Consider the following 23,854-nt stretch of genomic DNA (forward strand, 5'->3'; position numbering starts at 1 on the left):
TACTTTGAAGTTCTCCCTAAGTTGTACTGGGTTTTTATTTCATCTTTCCACCTATCCCATTTATTTTCTCAAGAATTTCATTTCTCACATGTGACAGTCCACATAACTATAACATACTAAAATTTAGCTTTAATAACCTAGTTTATGGGGATTCTAACCTAGCATTTAGCCATTTAAAGTAACAGCTAAGTATCTTTTATAAAATTCTTTACAGAATTCAGAGAAGATAGTAGATATCCAGATGCAGTTTTTCAACTATTTTTTATATAACAGTGACCCAAATTGTAACTTTCAAAGTTAGATTGCCTCATGATATCATTTATGTACCTTTTTAATAAATGAGATTATGTTAAATTGTAACTCTGTAACTAAAGTTTGTGAAAATTATTTAGGCCTACAAAATTGCTAAAACATGCTCCTATTTTATTTTTGTCAAAGCTTGACCTTATTTTATGCTATCAGCCTAAGAACTCTCATAAATTATAATCCTGACTTGTTTTATGTAAATACATATGAATTATGAGCTATTAAAATCCTAAGAACTCTGTCATATGTACATTTAAGACAGGGATTTTGTTTTAGTTAGTAGAGCATTTTGCCTCTTTATATGTTATTTTAAAAACATTGAAAATCACGAAGTTTGGTAATTATTATGGATGAGCACATTGATATTATCCTGTAAGTATTTAAAAAAATGAATCAGATTTGATTTTAATTTCCTAGTTTTTTCTTCAATCTTTTTTGTTTTTGCTGTGGTATTGGGGAATGATCCCAGGACACCCCACCACTGAGCCACATCCTTAACCCTTTATTATTATTTTGAAACAGGGTCTCCTTAAATTGCCCAAGCTGGCCTTGAACTTGCAATCTTCCTGTCTCAGCCTCCCAAGTCACTGGGATTACAGGCAGGTGCCACCATACCAACTTTCCCAGTCTCCCCCTCCCCCCAATAGCTTGTACCTAACTTCCTTACTATTAAGCATTTCCATATCTCCTCCTTCCTCACCAAAATTGGTGTGCCAGATGTGTTGATGTGGCACTTTATACAGAGGTGTTTTTTTTTAAATAGCACTCATGGATGATATCATTATGAATGGTTTCAGAGATAAAATATGTATGATGTATACCTGGCATGATGTTTATTATTCTGTGTAAAAAATATGGGAAACAGCATTTGAAATGCCAGACTTGTATTTTTTCAGGATGACTTGTCAAGTATTAAGGCTTCAATAATGAATATGCTGTCTCACTTTTATTTGGTTATCTCAATAGGACTATACAGGCTCCAACCCAAGTTCCAGTGGTCGTGTCTCCTGGGAATCAGCAGTTGCACACAGTAACACTCCAAACGGTGCCACTTACAACGGTAATAGCCAGCACAGATCCATCAGCCAGTGCTGGATCTCAGAAATTTATTTTACAAGCTATTCCATCATCACAGCCCATGACAGTACTGAAAGAAAATGTCATGCTACCATCACAGAAGGCAGGCTCTCCTCCTTCAATTGTCTTTAGCCCTGCCCATGTACAACAGGTTCTTACTAGCAATGTTCAGTCCATTTGCAATGGAACCGTCAGTATGACTTCATCCCCGTCCTTCAGTGCTACTACACCTGTGGTGACCTTTTCTCCTCGAAGTTCACAACTCGTTGCTCACCCTCCTGGCACTGTAATTACTTCAGTTATCAAAGCTCAAGAGACAAAAACTCTTATACAGGAAGTGGAAAAAAAGGAGATTGAAGATCATTTGAAAGAAGACACTGAGAAAACTGAGCAACAGCCACAGCCTTATGTGATGGTGGTATCCAGTACCAATGGATTTGCCTCTCAGGTAGCTATGAAACAAAATGAACTGCTGGAACCCAACTCTTTTTAAATAATGTACCAAAGGATTTATGGATGGTTGTTTTATAATTGAACTCATTTTCAGTTGTCTGTAAACTGATTCTAAGATAAATCTACAGAGGTTCCTAATTTTGCGATTGTTAAAAAAAATAATTGAGTTAATTTTGATTTTGTTAGTTGAGGGAGTAAAACCCAAGTGTTTCTCTTTATTCTCCAAATGTTTCAGAATTCAATTGTGAAGGAACAGGCATTTTATACTATGAAGACATCCTTTTGAGATTTTTTTTTCAGTTGTTATACCATAAACATTTTTAAAGTTTCTTTTCTAATTTTACATTGTATTAGCTGTTTTGATTCTTTTGTAAATACATTACTTAAATGTAAGGCAACAGGAAATTTATATAGGAAGTATTTTCATTCCACTTGTATAAGTTAAGTCTTGACTCTAAAATGCAAGAAACTTATTTTATTCTTTGTTAAAATTATGTCTCTTAGATTGACTTTAGTTGGTTGTACTGTATAACAAACTATGAAAAAGTAACATTAAAAATTGAAATATGCCCATGATATGGCTCAACCTGTTTCAGCATAGTAGTATAAAATATCATCCTAAGAGTGGTTCTCCCCCTAGTTAGCTGTGTAATCTTGGGCAATGCAAACCACTTGATTCTTTTTGGGCCTCAGTTCTCATAAGGGACGCACAGGAGTAAATGATCTCTAGTTTCCCTTCTAGTTTTAAATTTTTATTCTAACACCTATATTTTAAAATTATCAATTAAAACATTATCAAGTTATTTCCTAAAGCAATATAGCTTAAATATTATAGAAAAATAAGTGATCCGTACAAAATTCACTCTATTATCAATAAAATCTGCCATAAATTCATCCTAATTTTTTTTTCATTAATTCTTTAGATCACTGTGTACTGTGGTCCATTATAGTAAACTTTTGTTGCTAAGTGTTAAATGGTATACTGCTATTCTAAGAAAGTCAAAGCACTTTCTTAAAGACCAAGAAAACAACTTGAGTCTTGGGCTAATCTGGCTTGAGTAGTCATTTGTTATAAAAGCATAATAGCTTTATATTTTGGATTATTTTTTACTGGGGTTGGAGAGGGGAAGGGAATTGCATACACATATATCCAAGTTTCCGAAATGAAATAGTTTTTAGATTTTTCAACTGTAAATAATGTACATTTAGTGTCACAATAAAAATTGTTTTCTGCAAACTTTTCTAGTAAAAATTTTGTAGATGAAAAAAATCATGTTTAGAGGTCTAATGTTATATGTTTTCATATTATAAAGTGAATTTGTATTTAAATGAAAATTTAAATTTTGGAATCCTCTAAACATTTTTTGTATCTTTAATTGGTTTATTAAATAAATCGTGAAATTCTCAATATTTGTTTTTGGGCAAAAATTTCTTAACAAGTGTACAGAGATTGTTGGCTAGTATTTACAGTGTTACTACTAAATGATTATATATATAAATTTATTTCTCAGGTGGGTGCAGTGGAAATTTAAGAAATTTCAGAGACTGGGGCAGAAGGATCAGTCTTGGCAACTGTCAAATATTTTTTTTTTTAAATGGGTTGAGGGTTGGAGCTGGGGATGTAGAGGGCCCTTGTGTTCAATCCCCAGTATGGGGTGGGCGGGGTGGGGGTGGTGGGGGTGGGATCCTTGTCACAGTTCTGGAGACCAGAAAGTATGATACTGGCATTTCTTGAGTCATTCATGACAGAAAGCAGAAAAGGGGGCTGCTTTTATAACAGATCTACTCTGGTGATGATAATCTTAAAAGTCCTACCTCTTAACAGTTACAGACATTCAAACCATAGCACCCAAGCTCCAAGAATCGGGTAAAATAAAATATTCTCAACAATATTAAACACACTTGTAAAAAACAAGTTTTTTTTGTTTGTGTGGTGCTGGGGATTGAACCCAGGGCCTTGTACATGCAAGGTAAGCACTCTACCAGCTGAGCTATATCCCCAGCCCAAAACAAGTTTTTTAATTAGAAACTTAATTGCTAAACTTGGAAAACATTAAGAAAAATATAAATAAAATTGTAATTCAATACCTATACCCAGCAGTAACTTTCACTTATTTTCTCATTCTAATTATTCTAAAATGATTTTTAAGAGTATATAATATTAATATACTATAATCCAGGCCAATAAAATCTTTTTAACCAGACTAGTATTGCAGTTTTTCACTGCATAAATCACAATATAAGTGATTTATGTCGTTTACTTATGTCGTTAAAACAAATACCTAGGACTATATAATTTATAATAAACATAAATTTATTTTTGGAGAATGTGAATTTCAATATCAAGGTACTGGCAGGTTTTAGAACTCCGATTCCAAGATGGTGGCTTCAACATTACATATGACAACAAAGTTGCTATACAATTTAAATAAGGAGAAATGAAAAACTTCAATAAATGTGTCTGGATCAATTGGATATTCGTATGGGAGAGAAAATGAACTTTAACCCCTAACCTCATACCTTTAACACAATTAATTCAAGATGATAGGAAACATGAAAAGTAAAAGCATCTAGAACAAAGTATTTTCACAGGTTTGGCGTAGGGAAAGATTTAAATGAGACACAAAAGGGCACATACAAGCTGGATTATATTTTTACAAATATTAAGAGGATGAAAGACAACTGAGAATATATCTGCAATAGATGTATCGAATAAATGACTCCATTCTAAACCATATGAACTACTATAAGCCGGTAAGAAAACTTCAAAAAAAATGGTTATGTAAAAGATTTCAAAAGGTTTCATCATTAGGGTCTTCATTTCTTAGTGTATGCTGTGAACTCCAAAATTTTATATCCAAATGAATACTCTTCACCTCTCTGTACAAATCTGCTTCATTTCAGTTTTATAATTTAGCTACTGGTATAATCTTTCACCAATTACCCAAACCAAAAACTTGTTTCCCTTTCAATTCATATCTTTTTCTTTGTGTGTGTGTGTGTGTGGGGGGGGGCGGTACAAGGAATTGAACTCCAGGGCATTCGCCACTGAGTCACATCCCTAGCCATATTTTGTTTTATTTAGAGACAGGGTCTCACGAGTTGCTTAGGGCTGGCTTTTGCTGAAACTGGCTTTGAACTCGCAATCCCCCTGCTTCAGCCTCCCAAACTGGCTGGGATTACAGGCTTGCTCCACCATCTGTGCCTGGCAAGTCCTGGCAGTTTTATCTCAAGATTATCTGAACTCATACTTTCCCTCTCCTACTCTAGGGTGGGTTAGAAATCATTTCTTTGACCTATATTAAGAGTTATTTCGCAACAACTATTATCCTTGTCCCTTTAATCATTCCTTCACAATACAAATAATTTACCTAAAAAATGCAAATCTATTGATGACTTTGCAGATTTAAAAAACACCCATGCTTCTTGGCACACTACACCTTGCCCATTATGATCTAGCTCTAGTTTCTCTGACTGAATTTAAATTCAAATTTTAGCGATTATGTTTTCAAACACATTGTTTTTGTCCGAATTAATTGCCTTTTCCCTCCTTTCATGGACTCTCATCTTTCAAGGACGAGCTCCGGTATCAAAGTTAGTCTTTGAGGAAGTTAACTTTGTAGTCTTTAAGTGCGCCTTGTTATTACTTCTTTCATTCTGTCGCTTAGAACAAAACGGATTTAAACTTCTTGAGGGCATTAACATCTTTGAGACTCGGAGTTTAGTGTGGACTATGGATGTACCAGACACTCAAATTACTTAAATCTACAGTGCCTCTCACTCTCCCTCCAGTTCCCCATTCTAACCCCGTCCCGTGAAACTTGCTGGAAGCTTCCTAGTTATATCTACTTGGGCCAGAGAACGGTGGAAGAGGGCTTGGCCAACTGGGTTGGAAAATAAAGCAGCAATGAGACAATGTTAGGCCACTTTCCTCCCTTGGGTGCTTTCGGATTGAAAAGATTGTTCTTGGTCTGCGAAGCCGACTAGGAAGAAAGGTTGGGCCACAGACTGATGGACACACGCCCGGGAAGAAAACAAAGTTTTCCTCGGTCGCCTCTCTAGGACCAAAACGACTTCCGGCGAGTAGGGACTCGGCGAGTACTCAGCGAAAAGATCGCGAGAATCCACGCGCCATCCGGGACTCTGCTCCCGGAAAAACACTCGCAGTCGCGAATGACGTCACGGCTCACGAGAGGTTGGGCTTCTGGGGTAACCATGATGAGAACTTCAGTGAAAATATGTCAATGCAGTTTGTGTTATTAACAGACAGGCATACGCTCCAATCGCCAAGAGTTCATGAGGGATAACAGTGCGTTACAAAAGTGCTTCTGAAAGACTATTCCGGAAGGCTCTCTTAGAGTGCTGGCGGGGTTTGGGCGAACATGGAGGAAGAAAGGGCAAATGAATGTGCTGGCGGCTTCCAGTAACCATGGCTTCCAGGGAGAGGGGAGGGACTGTCAGAGCCGGTCACGGGACCCCCAAACACGGCGGCGACAACCGGTCCTCCACTTTCCCAGCTGGCTCTGCGCCTGCTGGTCGCCTCCCCTCCCCCAGCCGCACGCTGCGTGCCTGCTCGTTGGCTACTTGGGACGGAAGCTCGGTTGGTGTTTCTCCAGAAGTTTCCCCCGTGGGCGGCGGTGGTCCTGGTAACTGCGGTAGTAGCAGCTCCCGCTGTAGCGACAGTGGCTGTTAGGGATGGCGGCGGCTGCAGCAGAACCTGCAACAGCTCAGCGGTGCGTGTTTTCCTTTCCTTTTGTTGTTTATTTTAAACGCCCCCCCCCTTCTTTGGTTAGCGAGCTCTGCTGAAGTCGTTGTTTTCCCGGCAGGTTTTTCCAGTGCTTTTCAGATGCTTTGATCGAAGAGGATCCACAGGCGGCGTTAGAGGTGAGAGACCATTTCTTTCTCCTCCACTCTGTTCTGGCTTAACCCCGCCTCTTCCCAGCATTGCCTTTTCGGGACGGAGGCTACAGTTTTTACTGTGTCTCCACCTCAGTATTGAGATCCTCAGTTTCTTTTCTCAGCCCCACACGGACCCTTTTGGGCCAGACCACTGCTCTTACTCTTCTTCTCTCCCGGACTCCTGCATCCTGCATCCCCGCAGTTCCTGAGAAAAAAAAACACCTTCTCTGATTTATTTCGTGGTTTCAAAGAAGCTTCTTTTCTTTTTTTAAATGGCATTTCTGCCTATAGGAAAAAGTGAAATTTGGGCTTGATGATATTATTTCATTTGACTGTCATCCTTGTCATTCTTACATAACAGGCTCAGTATTAAGCGTCTGTATGAACTCAGTATACTAGAACAAAGCCTTTTCCCATATGTCCATAAAACTTTCCAGATGTCCTGTAAGGGTCATTATTAATTCGTTTGTTGATAAATATTTTTTTCGAGTTGCAGTGTACAAGGAGTGATTGTTGTGGGTCAGTTCTCTTTATGTACTGGACTAAAAGTTAGCACTTTGTGGTTTTGCGCTCTGGAAGACCATGAAGTTGTAAAGGAATGTAAAAGTGTTAAGAGTTCAATAAAAACAATTAAATAGAGCCTAAGCTACAGCCATCTTAGCCAGGAGTTTCTTGCTTTCAAGTTATAAGTTAGGCTAGCAATACCAGGCAAGAGGACCTTTTTCTTTCCTAGTATGACTTCTAAAAGAATTTTGCTGCACTGTACTTTTGGTCTACTGCTAGAGAACATTCATTCTCAAAAGTGTGGTCTTCAGATCAACTGCAGTATCATCTTGTTAGAAATGCATATTCTTGGGACCCACCACAGACCTGAAATCAGAAACTTTTGAGTAAAAGGAGGGTGATCATGAAATAAATCCAGCTATATTAGGAGGAAATGTTATTTCTTAACCTTGAGATGCCCTCACAAAGATGAATGGGTAAATGTAAATTATTAAATAATTGGTAACTATAAGTAGGTCCAGAACATTGATGCTGAATATTAGTCTGTTTCCTCAAGGGCTACTTTAGCAGGCCATTTTGGGGTTCAGGTCACTTGCTATCATATTGGTTAAAATCTGTATATTTGGTCAGGAGCTGTACTTAATGGTAGAGCATTTGCCTAGCATATATGAGACCCTGGGCTCAACTCCGCAGCCCCCTTCCCTCCTCCACAAAAAAATGAGTATGTTTTACCCAAGACCATCCAATCAGGAATAAGGAAGAAAGGGGCTGTGTAGCATAAATTGTTTCACATTTTTCTTTCAGTCACCAAACAGCATTTATTAGTGCTGAATGTTCTCCTGGGGGCCAAGACTCTAAAGAAGAAAAGACTACCATGAGGGATTTTACAGTCTTGTGGACAGACAAGTCATCAGATTATTAAAATATAAGATAACTATTGTAATGGGCTTTTGTATGAAGTACAATAAGAGCATAGCAGGATAGAGACTGACCAGTGGGGTTTAAAAAAACAGAGAGAGGACCAGGGCTGTAGCTCAGTGGTAGAGTGCTTGCCTAGCACATGTGAAGCACTAGGTTGGATCCTCAGCACCATAAATAAATAAATAAATAAATAAATAAATAGAATAAAACATGGAGAGAGGATGGACAGTGGGTATGGGGGGGGGCAGTTAGGTAAGGGGAAGAACATCTGATGTCCTCTAGCTCAGTAGGGTAACTGGTTTACAAACAGTTAATTGTATATTTCAGAATAGCTAGAGGAGAGGATTTTGAATATATCCAATATAAAGAAATGGCATATATCTGAGGTGATAATAACAGTTACCCTGATCTAATCATTATGTATTGTATACATTTATTGAAATGTCATATCTTACTCCATAAATATACAGTTGTTCTGTCAATTAAAAATGTATTAAGTAAAAACACATACACAAGTTTGTACAGGGGAAGTTGCAGTTCAGTAGGCACAGAAAAAATATGCAAATAGTGTTAGATCATGCAACATAAGGAGGCAAGTCCTTTGGGAGAAAGGCTACACAAATACAGAGGCCAGGCATTTAAGACATTGAGGATTTTCAGTTTTACCATAATCATGCAGATCTCTGAAGAATTCTGAAAGAAATGAAATTACCTGAATTATACCTGCTCTAAAAGCAAAGTAGATAATAGACTGGAGGAGGCACAGGGATAGTGGATAACAGAAATATAGTGAGAAGTTGTAAGAGGTGAATGTTGAAATCTAGGGCGGTGATTGAGGGCTTGGAGGGGAATTATTTTATGAAAAATGAACTAGACTTAGTGACAGTTTTAATATAAGTTTGAAGGGATGGTTTAAACTTTGAATATTGTATATGGATTGTTTCTGGAACATTTCAGGTGAAGTCTACAGAGAACTGGCTATATGTGGATGTTGCTTAGGAGCACTGGCTAAGCTCAATATAGACTTGAGTCACCGGCATACATCAAAATATGTGTGAAGCTCCGACACTGGCTAGGTCAGAAAATATGCTAAAGAGAATACTAAATATAAATGAGTTTTAGGGAAACAGCTTTAAAGAGGCTAGCAGAATAGTAGATTGAAAGGCCTAGTCAGTATTGTCAGGGGCCACAAAATGATCAATTAATGCATTGAATTTGGTAACCGGTGTTATTTATAACTTTGAGAAGATTAAGGACTATGGAGGCAAATATTTTTATATTCTTTGCCAAAGGAAACAAGGGCAAAACCGAATATAGGAAAGACTGAGAAAAGGTGCAAGGAGAAAAATCAGTAGCTTTCAATAATTGGATACTGGATGCCACATGTTTTATTGGGGATTTTGTTTTTTTGGTACTGGGGATTTATCCAAGGGATGCTTTACCACTAAGCTACACTCAGTACTTTTTAAATTTTTGAGACAGGGTCTTCCTAAGTTGCTTTGGGCCTTTCTAAGTTGCTGAGGCTGGCCTTGAATTTGCAGTCCTCCTGCCCTGAGTCACTGGGATTACAGGTGTGTGCCACCATGCCTGGCCCAACTGTAACTTTAATGCCTTAAAAAGAGAGTTTTCCTCTCTCTTGTTCAGACTATATTAGGGTTGATATTTGTGAATTGCTGACCTAATATATAACTTTCTCTCTCCTTGCAGTGCTGGGGGTTGAACTTGGAGCCTTTATCATGAGAGGCAAGTGCTCCACTATTGAGCCACAACTCCAGCCCACTAACTAGTTTTCTGTGGACATGTTACAGTGTTTAGCATAGATCTTTGCTAAATAATAGCCTTTTGTTGCTGTAATTCAAATTTGACACTGAAGACCTTGTTTTATCTATTTTACTTCCTTAGACCCATTGTAGTCTAGCAGACAGCAGTGACTGTCAAAAGAACAGAAAGAAAAAAGCAGAACTCTAAAAACATGCCATAAGTTAGATGTAAAGACCATAAATCGTTATTTTAACTGTACTTTTCCTTGTTTTATTGTATGTTGCTTATTCAAAAGATAAATTGTTTTATTCATGATTTTATAAGTTTTAAAATCTTATAAAATCATGAATAAAACTGTTATAAGTTTTTTTTTGAGTGTCAGACTTTAAAGTTTGTACTGTGGTTTTTTGATAACTTTTTTCAGTAACAGTCTAAGTCAGTTGCTTATCTTATTTAACTGAATAACCATAACCAGTTCTCCTTAACCAGAAATTGGATTATGGTTTTAAAGGTCATTTACAGAGGTGCTTTAAAATGCAGAAGCATTTAACTAAATTTTTCTAACTTTTAAAGAAAAGGGATGTGTGTGTGTGTGTGTGTGTGTGTGTGTGTGTGTGTTTTCCAAATCTTCTCTCCCCACCCTAGTGTCTGGCTTATGTCTCTTCTGTAATACTTCTAAAAGTACTTTATTTTTTTTCTAAAAATACTTTTTAAATTAATCCAATCATCAGTATGATCTGTAAGTCTTTTGACTGTAATATTTCTGTTTTCTTACTGAGAAGAAGCTAGAAGTTTGAGTTGAAAATGTAGTTTAGTAAATAAATAAGCTATCTGCTACTTTCAAAATTGTTTTAAAGTTTGGTGCTAGAAATTTTGAGAATATTAGAATATATCAATACACATAAATTCCTCATAGTTTTGGCAACAAGGAGTAAAAACATGTAACTAAGAGGCAGTGTTTTTTGGTTAAAAGAGTCAGGAAGCCCTGGATTTGAATCCTGTCTTTGGCTGTCTGGTCACAAACTAGGAAGTTAGGGAAGGCATTCTCTGCACATCTGGGAGAGGTGCATTCTAGTTACTGAGGTAGTTGAGGCGCTTCATAAAGGTCATTGTGGTTGGAAGGGAAGAGCCCCAGGAGATCTTTTCCTATGTAGTTATTTTTCCAGCTACTATCTATATGTTGTGACTATCAAAGGTATTAAAAGTTTAATTTCTCTAATACCCCTGGTCAGTTGACACTAGCTATCTGTGAGAGTCTATCTGGGCTTGAAACAGTGTAATCTTTCAGGGTTTTCGGCATTTACAGAGAATAGGACAGGGCCAGGTAACCTTAATTTTGTATTTATTGATTCTGTTAACCTCTCTGAGCTCTAGATTTAACTTCAATGATTTATTTTTAAAATTGGATATCTTCCCATTTTCTAGGCATCTCAAATTCTGTATGATCTTTGAGTCTTCTCCAAATTTGGAGAAATTCTGTGCTGGTCAAAGTATACAAACTAAATTTTTCAGAATAAATGGGGGAGAATTTTTAAGTTTCTACTGTATACCAGAAACTGCTAAGTACTTTACATAAATGTTACATTACATTGTGTTCTTTGAGCATGGAGTGGGGAAAGGGAAGGAAAGATTGATCAACTTTACAAGGAAAAGCTCCCAACTTGTTTCCCGTTCTTTTCTTCAAATAGCTTGTAACAATAGGTTAGTTGGTTAAAAGTTATGTTTTAATTAGAATTCAGTGGCTTTAAAAAACATTTACTAACACTCAACATTTTTATTTGTAGGAGCTGACTAAGGCTTTGGAACAGAAACCAGATGATGCACAGTATTATTGTCAAAGAGCTTATTGTCACATTCTCCTTGGGAATTACTGTGGTAACTTCTCTTATGAAGTGTATTATTGTCTCTTCTCTATCAGTTACTCATAAATTTTGTCTAAAACAAACTGAATCCAAAAAAGTTGAGGAAATTTTTGAGGTTTTTTAAAAAATATTTATTTTATAGTTGTAGTTGGACACAATATCTTTATTTCACTCATTTATTATTTTTTTTAATGTGGTGCTGAGGATCGAACCCAGTGCCTCACGCGTGCAAGGCAAACACGCAGCCACTGAGCTACAACCCCACCCCATCATACAATTTTTAAGTTGGTCTTTCACAACAATCGGTAAAGTAGCCGCAGTTTGACAAACATTATGTTGAGAAACACCTGTTTAACTGTTAAGTGTGTCTCTTTGGTGGGTAGAGAATTTGTATGGATTTCAATTATAGTCTTTGGATATACTAATAAAAATGGTATTATTTCACAGTATTTAAATGAAATGCTCTTTTCCTTTTTTAATAAAAAAGAATGTATTTATGTATTGTGTAACTTTTTTAAAAATTCTGATTGAGGGTGGGCATTGTGTTGCATGCCTGTAATCCCAGGGGCTTGGGAGGCTGAGACAGCCTGGATTGTGATTTCCAGACAGCCTGGATTGTGAGTTCCAGGCCAGTCTCAGCAAAAGCGAGGTGCTAAGCAACTCAGTGAGACCTTGTCTCTAAATAAAATATAAAATAGGGCTGCGTATATGGCTCAGTGGTCAAGTGTCCCTGAGTTCAGCCCCAGTATCCCTCCCCCCCAAAAAAAAAATTCTGATTGAGAATCCATAAAGAAGAATTAATATCTTAAGCTACATTACATAAATACTATTGATGTGAAAATGGCTTTGTGACACAGAGCTTTATTAATGGAAGAGCTTTAAGAAGGAAGCTAAATATTAGACCAAAAGAAATTTATGAAGGTAATACTTAACTTGAATTTCATCTCAAATAAACTTTCCCAATTTAAGACCATTTGGGACTGAGATGTAACTCAGTGGTAGAAAGCTTGTAAGCAATGTGTGAGGCCTTGGGTTCTATCTCTAGCACTGGGAAAACAACAACAAAACCATCCAACAGATAAAACTGTATGGCCTCTCCGGGAACTTAAGAGTGTTAAGACTGATTCTAGTGTGTAGTATTTGTAAATAACTGACTTTTAAAAAAACTTTTCTTTTTATATACAGATGCTGTTGCTGATGTAAAAAGGTCCCTTGAACTCAATCCAAATAATTCCACTGCTATAATGAGAAAAGGGTGTGTAATGAACTGTTCTTCTTGTTGGGCTTGGACTGTAGCTAGTAGGTGTTTCAGTTTTTGAATGAAGTAATTGTAAGCTTTATGTATAGATATATGGTAAAATGCTGTATTTATACATTTTACAGCTGAGAATTGATTCAGTTTTACATATAACAGTTCTAGTACGTTAACTAAAGTAGGAGATTTATATTTGCTGTGTTTAAATTAGTGACGATTGAAGTAACTGCAAGTTATAGATGAAACTGATAGATTTCACATTCCCTTTTTGTTTATCATTTGGAATTTATAGTATTTAACTGACTAGAGAACATCCTGTTCCCCAGCCAAGCTGAATGGGCTACAAATGCTAGGGAAAAAAAATTTTTTTTAATCTATTTTTTTTAGTTGTAGTTGGACACAATACCTTTATTTTTATTTATTTATTTTTATGTGGTGCTGAGGATAGAACCAGGGCCTCGCACGTGCTAGGCAAGCGCTCTACCACTGAGCCATAACCTCAGCCCTTATTTTTATTTTTTAAACCCAGTTTTTTTTCTGTTGATAAATGCGACTTAATATTTAAGAATTAATTTCTTTGTATATTTTGAAATGAGCAATTTTGTACAATTAATATCCTTGTGAAGTGAATTTTAAAATTGAATTTTAATGAGAATTATACTAGATGTTACAGTAATTTAGAAAATCTCTTGGCTCATTAGCATATACTTAAATTCTTTCTCTTTGGTGGTTTGACCCTGGCCTGTATTTCCAGCATCTTGGGAGGCTGAGGCAGGTGGATTACAAGTTCAAGGCCAGTCTCAGCAACTTAGTGAGGCCCTGTCTCAAAATAAAAAGGAGGGGGTGGTCTACGAATGTAGCTTAGTGGTAATGCACACCTGTGTTCAATGTTTGAACACCCTCCCCCCAAAAACAGAAATCTTCTAACAGTAGAGAATACTAAGAAATTTTTTATTTAGAAAGGGGACTGTTTTCTATGATCTGATACATGTGTTAATTTGCTCTTAATATGTCCATGCAGGATATGTGAATACCATGAAAAAAACTATGCTTCTGCTCTAGAAACTTTTACAGAAGGACAGAAATTAGATAGTAAGTATTAGAGTTATACTCAAACTAATCTATCATTTGTATATCTTAAATATCATAGCTGAATTTTATTAATTTCAGTTGTAGAAAGGCAACACCTTATTTCTTCATTACAGACTTTGAAGGCATTTAAAATGGATTAAATTGGCCTTTCTTTAGCTTTTAAATCACAGATAAATCTTACAGTTAAAAGTCAAACTAAATACTGAGTATTCTCTCCGTACTGAGTTTGGCTTTATTTTTTTTCTAATGGAAAAGTTGTCTTGTTCAAAAGTTTGTTCATTTTTACGTTATTAAGATTGCAATGATGGGAAATCTGAAAATATCACCTTTATGGAAGTGTAAATTTGAGTAAATTCTGAGAGGGTAGAGAAGAAATATGGAGCTTTGAGAGTGTTTGAGTTCTTAAACATATCATCTTTTCGAGAGGAATATGTACATTATCACAGCTATGTATTCTGTGAACACAAATTGTGAGAGCTGAAAATTTAAAAATCTGTAAAAATATTGAAAGATAACGGGTTGTAAGTAATCTTGTAGAATAATTACAGACTGCCTAATTCTGATTGTACTTACTATATCTTACAATAGAGTATTATCACAAGTCTCTAAAGCATTTTATTTTTAATCTAGTGATAGTTTTGCTTCCTGGGAGAGACTTGCCAATGTCTGAAGATTTTTTTTTATTATTATTATTATGATTGGTAGAAGGGGATTATGCTCATATTGTCTAGTTACTAGAAGTCAGGAGTGCTACTAAACATCCTATAATGCACAGGACAGCCCCCCACCATAAAGAATGTCAGTGCTGAGGTTGAGAAACTCTCCTCTAAAGTATTATATTTTTTAAAAAACATACACACCTACTCAGAAAAAGGATTTTGGATCCAGCTGGCAAGTGAAAAATACAGAATTAGAAAGGGATCTGGACACTAATAGTTGTTCTTAAACTTGCTTATTCCAATTTTGGTACATGAATTATGGCTATTCAATAAGCAAGTCAACATGTCTGCTCTTAGCAAGTTTTTAAAGAGTCTAATTGTCTAATAATTTGATAAAATATTGGAAAACCTAAAGAGACAAAAGTCATCCTCTACATTTCTAAGCTTTGTACCTTTTCCCCTCCCTTTATATGATGGGAAGCTTGGTTTAATTTACTAATTATTTGAATAATAGGTTATTCCATAGGGTTTTTATTTTATTTATTTTTTGTTATTGTAGATGGACAGAATGTCTTTTTATTTTATTTGTTTATTTTTATGTGCTGCTAAGGATGGAACCCAGTGCCTCACATTCTAGGCAGGTGCTCTGCCACTGAGCTACAGTCCCAGCCCTTCATAGGGTTTTGATACACCTTTCCCTAGAATATAGCATGTGTATTTAAAAATTTTATTAAGGCATATGTAGTTTAATTAAATTAGGAAATTTTAAGTTTTACTGCTTGTCATTTTCAGGTCTTGCCTGAAGTTACCTTGAATTCGTAGAGTACTTTTAATATTTTTATATATATATAAAATTAAATTGTCAATGGACCTTTATTTTGTTTATTAATTTATTTATATGTGGTGCTGAGAATCGAACCCAGTACCTCACACATGCTAGGCAAGCGCTCTACCACTGAGCCACATCCCCAGCCTTTTTAGTAGGGACTATGACTATTTAGATTTAAGTGTTCTGGGTCTCAAGAATAATTTGCTTTTATGTATACATTCACATTGTTACCTTTATATAGTTTGCTGTGTATATAGTCTCTTGGTTGCCATGTAAGTTTTGGAGACATAACAGAACTTCACAAAGTATAAGTAGGAAAGGCACGACAACAAGTAAAGTCCCTAAGAGAGAGTAGACAGAATAGATGCCTGCATTGAAGAGCAGGCTGGGGCTAGAAGAGGCTTTTCAAACTCATCCCAGTTGCTGGTTACTAGGTCTCCACCCCACCGTGTTTGATGGCATAATGGGAATCTGATTCGGGTCTGATTTTGTCTGGTGAGAGGATGTTTCTTTAAGAGAAGGGAGGTGGGACAAAATGTCAATTATAAATACCTGAGAAACGAATGAGTTCAGCTGTAGTTAAAACTAATCTAGCATACAAAGCAGAATTTTCCAGGTGAATAACTGAATGTATTGGTAAGTTTATAGTAAAAATATTAGGATTGCGGTGCTCTGCTACATATGGTAGGTGTATTTGTCTTTTTTCATTGCTGAATCCCTAGTGCCTAGAACATTGCCTGAGACATAGTAGATATTCCCTACGTATTTGTTAAATGAATATGTTATATTGTACAGATGCATGATGTTATAGTTAGTTTTTTCTTTGTAGGTGCAGGTGCTAATTTCATTGCCTGGATTAAAAGGTGTCAAGAAGCTCTGAATGGTAAGTATGTTATGTAGGCTTCCCATAGTCTTTCAATTCAAAATAGTAGTAAATATTTCAAATGTTTTGGTTAGAACAAATATTATTTTTAATCTCTATAAGTAGTACGTAGTCCCTTAGATATTGATTTCTAATGATATGTTGATGTTTGCTTACTTTCTTTTATTGAAAGGGAGATTTGAATGAATTTCTGTGCAATATATCATGATATTACTAAGAAATGACTTAAGGAGGGCTGGGGTTGTAGCTCAGTGGTTGAGTGCGTGCCTAGCATGTAAAATTGGAATAGCACTCCTTAGAAATAAGGAGTCTAACATGACTCCAGGATGCAAAATTAAACCAGTTTTTTATTTGAAAGATACAGAGAATTGGCATTCTTTGTATATTTGTGCTACAGAAATTATGTAACTGCCTACAGATGCACTGTTGTCTGAGAATGTTTCCATTTTTATGTTTTATAGGGTCAGAATCTGAGGTGGTAAGTCCATAGTTTTCATTCTTCATTTTTTTACTTCGTATTAATTTTCATGTATCAAACATAATTTGAGATAGCAATTGGGATGAGCTCTCTCAGTTAAAAATTTAAGCACTTTGATTTAAATACTAGTTCTTGTAGCAATTGAAATAAAATCATTTTTATGAAATAATTATAAAGGTTTATGGTCATGAAAGTTATTTGGCTGTTTTAATGAATTTAGTGTGTAGATTAAGTTAATTTAGTATGATGATGATTATTTCCTGCCATAATTATTAAAAAGGCATCACATTTAATTAGTTTTAAACAATTGGATTCACTTGTAGGACTTGTTATGGTTGGCTTAAAACACACAGGGTAAGTAAAATTGGAAATGCTTATATTTATCTTATTCATTGTTAATATTTGTCATTGGTTTGGACATGAAACTTCAGGTCTTTTCAGTCATTAAAAATTATGGCAGAGTTAAGAGATTTTTATTTTTTAATCAATTTAAGTTTATATGTAATATATTTAAATCATGGCTAATGCTTTTTTAGTAGTAGTGATTTACATATTTAGTCAATAAAGAAAATTACAAGGAGTCAGGAGATTTGAGTGTAGTCTTTTTAAAGACAAGGTCTAAGTTTCCTAGGTTGGTTTAGGATTCAGGATCCTTTTAATGATTCTTCTTTTTCACTATTCTGAATAGCTAGAATCATAGGCATGCTTCATTATATTTGGCTCCTAATTCTTTTTTTTTTTTTTTTTTTTAATATTTATTTATTTATTTTTTTAGTTCTTGGCGGACACAACATCTTTGTTGGTATGTGGTGCTGAGGATCAAACCCCGGCCACACGCATGCCAGGCGAGCGCGCTACCACTTGAGCCACATCCCCAGCCCCTTTTTTAAAATTTATTTTTTAGTTCTCGGCGGACACAACATCTTTGTTGGTATGTGGTGCTGAGGATCGAACCCGGGCCGCACGCGTGCCAGGCGAGCGCGCTACCGCTTGAGCCACATCCCTAGCCCCTCCTAAATTCTTTTTATGGGCAATTACTTAACATTTTGAGTTACTTTGTACATTCTCAAAGATTTATTTACATCTCAATCTTTCAAAATTACATTGTGACATTAAGAAAGTCACTTGTTCCCTGAGATTTCTTCATGTGTAAACTGGAGCTGAAAGAACTATTCTACATCACACAGGTTATTGTGAGCTTCAGACAAAATATGTGTATGCATAGTAACAAGGGCTTTGAATATCTGCAAATGTGAGTGCTATCTATCCCTATACATCCATGCTTGCCCATATTCCTAGGTGTGAGAGGTAGGGAATGAATTGGAAGAGGTCTTTAAAAGTTGACTTTTCTATTTTATTGCTAGTAATTTAATTCAGGTTTTATAATTTTAAGATTGAGGCTAGGGCTACAAACAGCAGAATGGCATTTGAATTAAAAAAAAAAGGTGGGGGGGCTGTGATTATGGCTCAGCGGTAGAGTGCTCACCTAGCACGTGGGAGGCCCTGGGCTCAAACCTTAGCACCACATAAAAATAAATAAATAGATAAAAGGTATAGTGTCCAACTTCAACTAAAAAAATAATATTAAAAGAAAAAAAACAAAACAGAAGAAGAAGAAACACATTTAGTCCAGAGTTAAGTTATGTAGGCTTAGCACATTTTATTACTGCCATGGTTCAGTCTGGTTTTTTTTCCTGGTATCTGGGTGAACTGGAATAATCTAATTTGGTTAGTTTCTCTACTTAATATGATCTAGATGCACATTGTTTCTCAGTCCTTTACACTGAAGAGTAATTCTGAGTTAGATTCAGACCTCTAAAGTAGTTTTATTTATTTCCTTGATCCCAAACCTCCTCTCTTCCCTTTTTTGTTTTGGGTCAGTTTAGAGGCTACCTAAGACCCAGGACAAGTCTTTAGATTTAGTTTTAATAGGTGCAGGCATAGTTTAGGAAAGTAGGTGTTGGACAAGAATCACTTTGTTTCTTGATGATATGTCTGTTGGAGAAAGGTCACAAAATGGAGTTTGAGGTTATTTGGAAATCTCCATGGAAATGTTTCCTTTATAGGTTTTCAGAGCAGTCTTTACATTGTTTAAACTGGAATGTTATACTGTTTCTTTAAAATGGTTTTTAAAATGTTGCTAGGAGTTATTTCATCTTAGGACTGGACATTTTGGATAAATAACCTTTTCATTCATACCTTTAGAAAAGTTTTCTGTTATTAAAATGTTTTAAAAATATATTTTTAAAAATTTAAATTAATGAAATTATAAAAATGCCAACATGTTGTGTTTTTTTTGAAGACTAGTATCATTTAATAATGCATATACTATGTTTTATCTTTGAAGAAAATTTTCATGTAGTTATTCCATATCAAAAAAAACTAGAGCACTGAGTAATTTAATAGTATGTGTATTTTAATATTCAATTGCTAAATTAACTTAAAAATCTTTTTCTTTCAACTTGACAAAACTAGTCTGCATCCCAGCGGACTCAGTCAAAAATCAAGTAAGTGTTTCTTTTCATAAAACAATGCATGATAAATATGCTTAAAGGGGGAGGGGAGCCCATATTTTAATAACTGAGTCCTTACAGTGTGGTTTTAAGTTTCTTAATTTTTCTTTTTAAAATAGTGTTATAGCCTTATAAAAAACTTAATTTTTTAAGACTGTTTACTGGTTAGTATTAATGTTCTACTTAAGTAAATTTAAATCATTTAAATCATTTCTCTGTTGCCATAGTATGTCACCTTTCCACCCATAAAGGAGAACATCTTTCAGTTAAATTTGTTTTATGACATAATAAGCTCATATTAGGGTTAACGGACTTGTAATTGACCTCTATATTATATTTGAAATAAAATTTTTATAGGAACCTTCTACATGAGCTAAAAGTTAATATTGCTGAAGATAGCAATTATAATAATGAGTAAACACTACTAAGTCTTTGATTTTGTTTTTTGTTATTCATGAGCCATGTGTACAACTTGCATTCTTAAGACTGTAACAGAATCACAAGGCATTGATCTGGAGTTTTGTATCCTCACTGAATTTCAGAGACAGACTATGACACTCTCAAAGTTTTTTTCTTTAATCTAGGTGCTTTTTGACATAATTACCTAAAATGACTTAAAAATGTTACAACAAAACAATTTATTCATGTTCTTTTTGGGGAAATGAAGTGACTCCAAGTACTTTGTAAACAGGGAACTTTGACTTGCCTGGTGACCATAGTGAGGATAAGAACACATAAACATCAAATGACAATTATGGAATTTGGAGCATAAAATAATTCAGCATTTGATTTAATAAGTATATTGTATAGTAAGTAGGCATGTGCTTGTTCCTGAGAATATAATAGTATCAGGGTAAATAGCTCTCCCTTCAGGGAGATTATAGTCTCATTTGAAAGTGAGGATTACTACATTTTTAGAGCTTTCAGTATGATAGGTACACATAATGATAATCCCTGGACACATTGGTCTTCTTCCTGAATACCGTAAGATTTGAAGGGGAAGGAATTGTTATATAATGTTGTACCTGGCAAATGGGTAAAGTTTAAATAACTGTAGCTTGAGCTCATTTGCCTCTGTTCCTGTGCTGAGGTCTGTTTACTCCCAGCTTTAGTGAAGAGCTTGTAGTATTGACTCAGGTTGACCAGATCCACCTCAGCACTGCTGCCACTGAGCTTTCTGTGTTCTCATCTGTAAAATAGGAATAGAAGTGTTTAATTCACCTTAGCATTCGGTGAAATGGAAATGAGAGTATAAAACTGTTGATAATGTATAATTAGTGGCTGTTTAGAATGATTTTTATCTTTTTTTGTTTTGGTACCTGAATTCAGGGGAACTCAACCACTGAATCACATCCCTAGCCCTATTTTGTATTTTATTTAGAGACAGTACCTTGCCATTGCTGAGGCTGGCTTTGAACTCGCTATCCTTCTGTCTCAGCCTCCTGAGCTGTGAGGATTACAGGGGTGCGCCAGGTGCCTGGCTTATTTTTATCTTTTTTTTTTTTAATATATAATTTTTTTAGTTGTAGATGTGCACAGTATCTTTATTTATTTTTATGTGGTGCTGAGGATCGAACCCAGTGCCTCACATGTGCTAGGCAAGTGTTCTACCACTGAGATACAACCTCAGCCCTAATTTTTATCTTTAATATTAGCTTAAGTGCAACTATATTAGAAAACATTTTCTAATATAGTTATATTTTAATTTCTAATATATTTTAAGTCCACTGGAAAGATGTGAGCATCACCTACCTTACTGTTTTCTCTTAATTAGTACAGATAATAGAAGATTAGTTACATATAATTGCTTCTGTGAATTAACAGCTGTTTTGCTGTTTTGTTCCTTAGGGTGGAGTTTTTTATCAGACCTTTTTTTTTTTTGATAAACAATTTTTTAAGGTTTCTTTCCTTTTTAATAGGTATGATTGGTATCAAACAGAATCTCAAGTAATCATTACACTTATGATCAAGAATGTTCAGAAGAATGACGTAAATGTGGAATTTTCAGAAAAAGAGGTAATCTTTAAGCCATATTTTATATGGCGATTACATACTATTATTTGCCAACTTAGTATATTGCAGAATAATCTACAGCAGTTTTATCAGCTATATGCCATTTCTCCTTGAGATAACATGGAAGATGCTGAATAAAATCTGAAGCATTGTTTTTTAGTTTGAGTTAAAAAATTTGAGATAAGAGCTAAATATATTTTTTTCTTTAGATTAAGGGTATAAAGCAGGAGCTGAGATTGTGGCTTAGCAGTAGAGCGCTTGCCTAGCACATGCAATGTACTGGGTTCGATCCTCAGCACCACATAAAAATGAAATAAATGAATGAGTATGACTTTAGAACTTGGTTTCTAAGCATTAAGTAGAGAACCTTATGATAGATATTAAGAAAGGTGGTTAGAATTAAATATTTTGTGCAAGAATAATTTCTTTTTGTTACTATATCATTTGCATTTGTGTGTTGTGTTTTCTTGAGATTTAAATGTTATGTGTGATTAAATATGATAAATACTTCAAATGTTGTTTTCTGTTCTTTAAATATATGAGAATTTACATGAAGAATACCACTGAAAGATTATTTTGAAATTCTTAAATCTGACACACTACACAAAATGTTCAATCTGCAACATTGTCAGAGTTCTGTATTCATTTAAAATCTTTGTAGCCTTTATTATGTTAATTTACAAAATGTGTTGCTAATTTGTGTTCAATAGTTGTCTGCTTTGGTGAAACTTCCTTCTGGAGAAGATTACAATTTGAAACTGAGATTGCTTCATCCTATAATACCAGAACAGAGTACGTTTAAAGTACTTACAACAAAGGTGAGGCCATTGGAAAGGTTTTTTACCTGTAATGTTTTCAAAATATAAACCTACTGGTGAATTAATCACCTATGTGATAATAAACTTGTAAATCCTATTTAAATTAAAAGAGACAGTTGCCAGACATGGTGACACTCCTGTAATCCAGAGACTCAGGAAGCTGAGGCAGAAGGATCACCAGTTCAGGCTAGCCTCAGCAATTTAGCAAGACCCTGTCTCAAAAAAGGGAGGGAGGAGTCGCTCAGGAAATTAAAAACAATGATTGTTTAGTATCACTGTTTTCTTATCCCCAAAATTTGAATAGTGGAATATAAAACTAATAGCTTGTGTGGTGTGTGTGTACTTATAAAGATAGCTATAGGATTTTTCAATGAAGATTTTCAAAGTGGATATAATAAAAATAGCTTATATGATTTGATACTGATATTGTCTCTTCTGAAGAACTTGTCAGTTTGGTCTGTTTTAATGTATAAATACTTTTCTTACCCTGCCTTATGCAATTAATTTTGTTTTTCTTTAAGAGAGAGGAGAGAGAGAGAGAGAGAATTTTTAATATTTATTTTTTAGTTCTCGGCGGACACAACATCTTTGTTTGTTGGTATGTGGTGCTGAGGATCGAACCTGGGCCGCACGCATGCCAGGCGAGCGCGCTACCGCTTGAGCCACATCCCCAGCCCCTGCCTTATGCAATTAAAAATAGAAACAGTTATAAAGATAAATCTACTTTTTTGTTTTATTTTTAGTTATGCTGAATTTCAGGTTACTTTACTATGAAGGAGTAATGAATAACAGTTTGAGTATATAATGTTTTAATTCCTTTGTATTTTAAAAAAGTAGAATTAATATTTATAAGATTTAAGCATCATTCAAAAGATGTAGGTAGTAGTGAATTTAGTAGGAGAAATATTGAATTGAAGATTTAAAAAATCTGTCTCTTAGCTTGCCCTGTGAATTTAGTCTAGTCACAATGACTTTGGATTAAGTATTCAGCATCTATATAATGAGGAGTATGGGCTCTAAAATCCCTTTACCAGTAAAATTACATGAAATTGTATGAAAGTATATGATAAGTGAGTTAATAAGAATGAATGATATAAACTTTTTCCATTAGTATATGGTTTTTTATACATGGGTCTTGCAGAAAGTTACATTATTAACTCAGACTCTTAAGTTTAAGTTATAAGGACATGTGAAGTTTCCTATCATGGAATAGGATCAGGTCCACCTGTCCTGAAGAGTGGTAACCAGGCATACAGAAAGGAAACTACACAGGTTTGGAGCAAAAAATATGAAGTAGTATTTTGTCTCTAGTTTAATATGGTTTGCCCTTTTGAAGTTTTATTTTTTTAAAAAATATTTTTAGTTATAGACGGATGCAATATCTTTATTTTGTTATTCATTTTTATGTGGTGTTGAGGATCGAACCCGGTGCCTCACATGTGTGAGGCAAGTGATCTGCTACTGAGCCACAACCCCAGCCCCTTGAAGTTTTATTTGAAGATTGCCAAAAGTAAAGCTGATTAATTATGTG

The 23,854-nt window shown here is 35.1% G+C and overlaps 2 protein-coding genes across 7 annotated transcripts in view; both read left to right on the forward strand.

Moving 5' to 3' along the window:
- Positions 1 to 3,419, forward strand: part of ELF1 (E74 like ETS transcription factor 1) — a 107,852-nt gene extending 104,433 nt beyond the window's left edge. For 5 of the 6 annotated variants that reach the window (XM_081290660.1, XM_081290657.1, XM_081290659.1 and 2 more), the window contains exon 9: positions 1,273 to 3,416. In XM_081290660.1, the coding sequence (XP_081146786.1) occupies positions 1,273 to 1,876 (604 nt within the window). In that variant the 3' untranslated portion in view covers positions 1,877 to 3,416. Of the gene's footprint in view, positions 1 to 1,272 lie in introns of all 6 variants that reach the window. The other variant, XM_081290662.1, reaches the window with a different exon arrangement.
- A 2,972-nt stretch (positions 3,420 to 6,391) lies between these two features.
- Positions 6,392 to 23,854, forward strand: part of SUGT1 (SGT1 homolog, MIS12 kinetochore complex assembly cochaperone) — a 37,573-nt gene continuing 20,110 nt past the window's right edge. The window contains exons 1-10 of the mRNA XM_081290739.1: positions 6,392 to 6,569; positions 6,663 to 6,720; positions 11,706 to 11,796; positions 12,969 to 13,038; positions 14,060 to 14,130; positions 16,448 to 16,501; positions 16,963 to 16,979; positions 19,455 to 19,486; positions 21,412 to 21,508; positions 22,216 to 22,323. Of these exons, the coding sequence (XP_081146865.1) occupies positions 6,532 to 6,569; positions 6,663 to 6,720; positions 11,706 to 11,796; positions 12,969 to 13,038; positions 14,060 to 14,130; positions 16,448 to 16,501; positions 16,963 to 16,979; positions 19,455 to 19,486; positions 21,412 to 21,508; positions 22,216 to 22,323 (636 nt within the window). The 5' untranslated portion in view covers positions 6,392 to 6,531. The remainder of the gene's footprint in view (positions 6,570 to 6,662; positions 6,721 to 11,705; positions 11,797 to 12,968; positions 13,039 to 14,059; positions 14,131 to 16,447; positions 16,502 to 16,962; positions 16,980 to 19,454; positions 19,487 to 21,411; positions 21,509 to 22,215; positions 22,324 to 23,854) is intronic.

This window comes from Spermophilus citellus (genome assembly GCF_964194105.1).
Source record: "Spermophilus citellus genome assembly, chromosome: 1".
Classification (NCBI taxonomy): domain Eukaryota; kingdom Metazoa; phylum Chordata; class Mammalia; order Rodentia; family Sciuridae; genus Spermophilus; species Spermophilus citellus.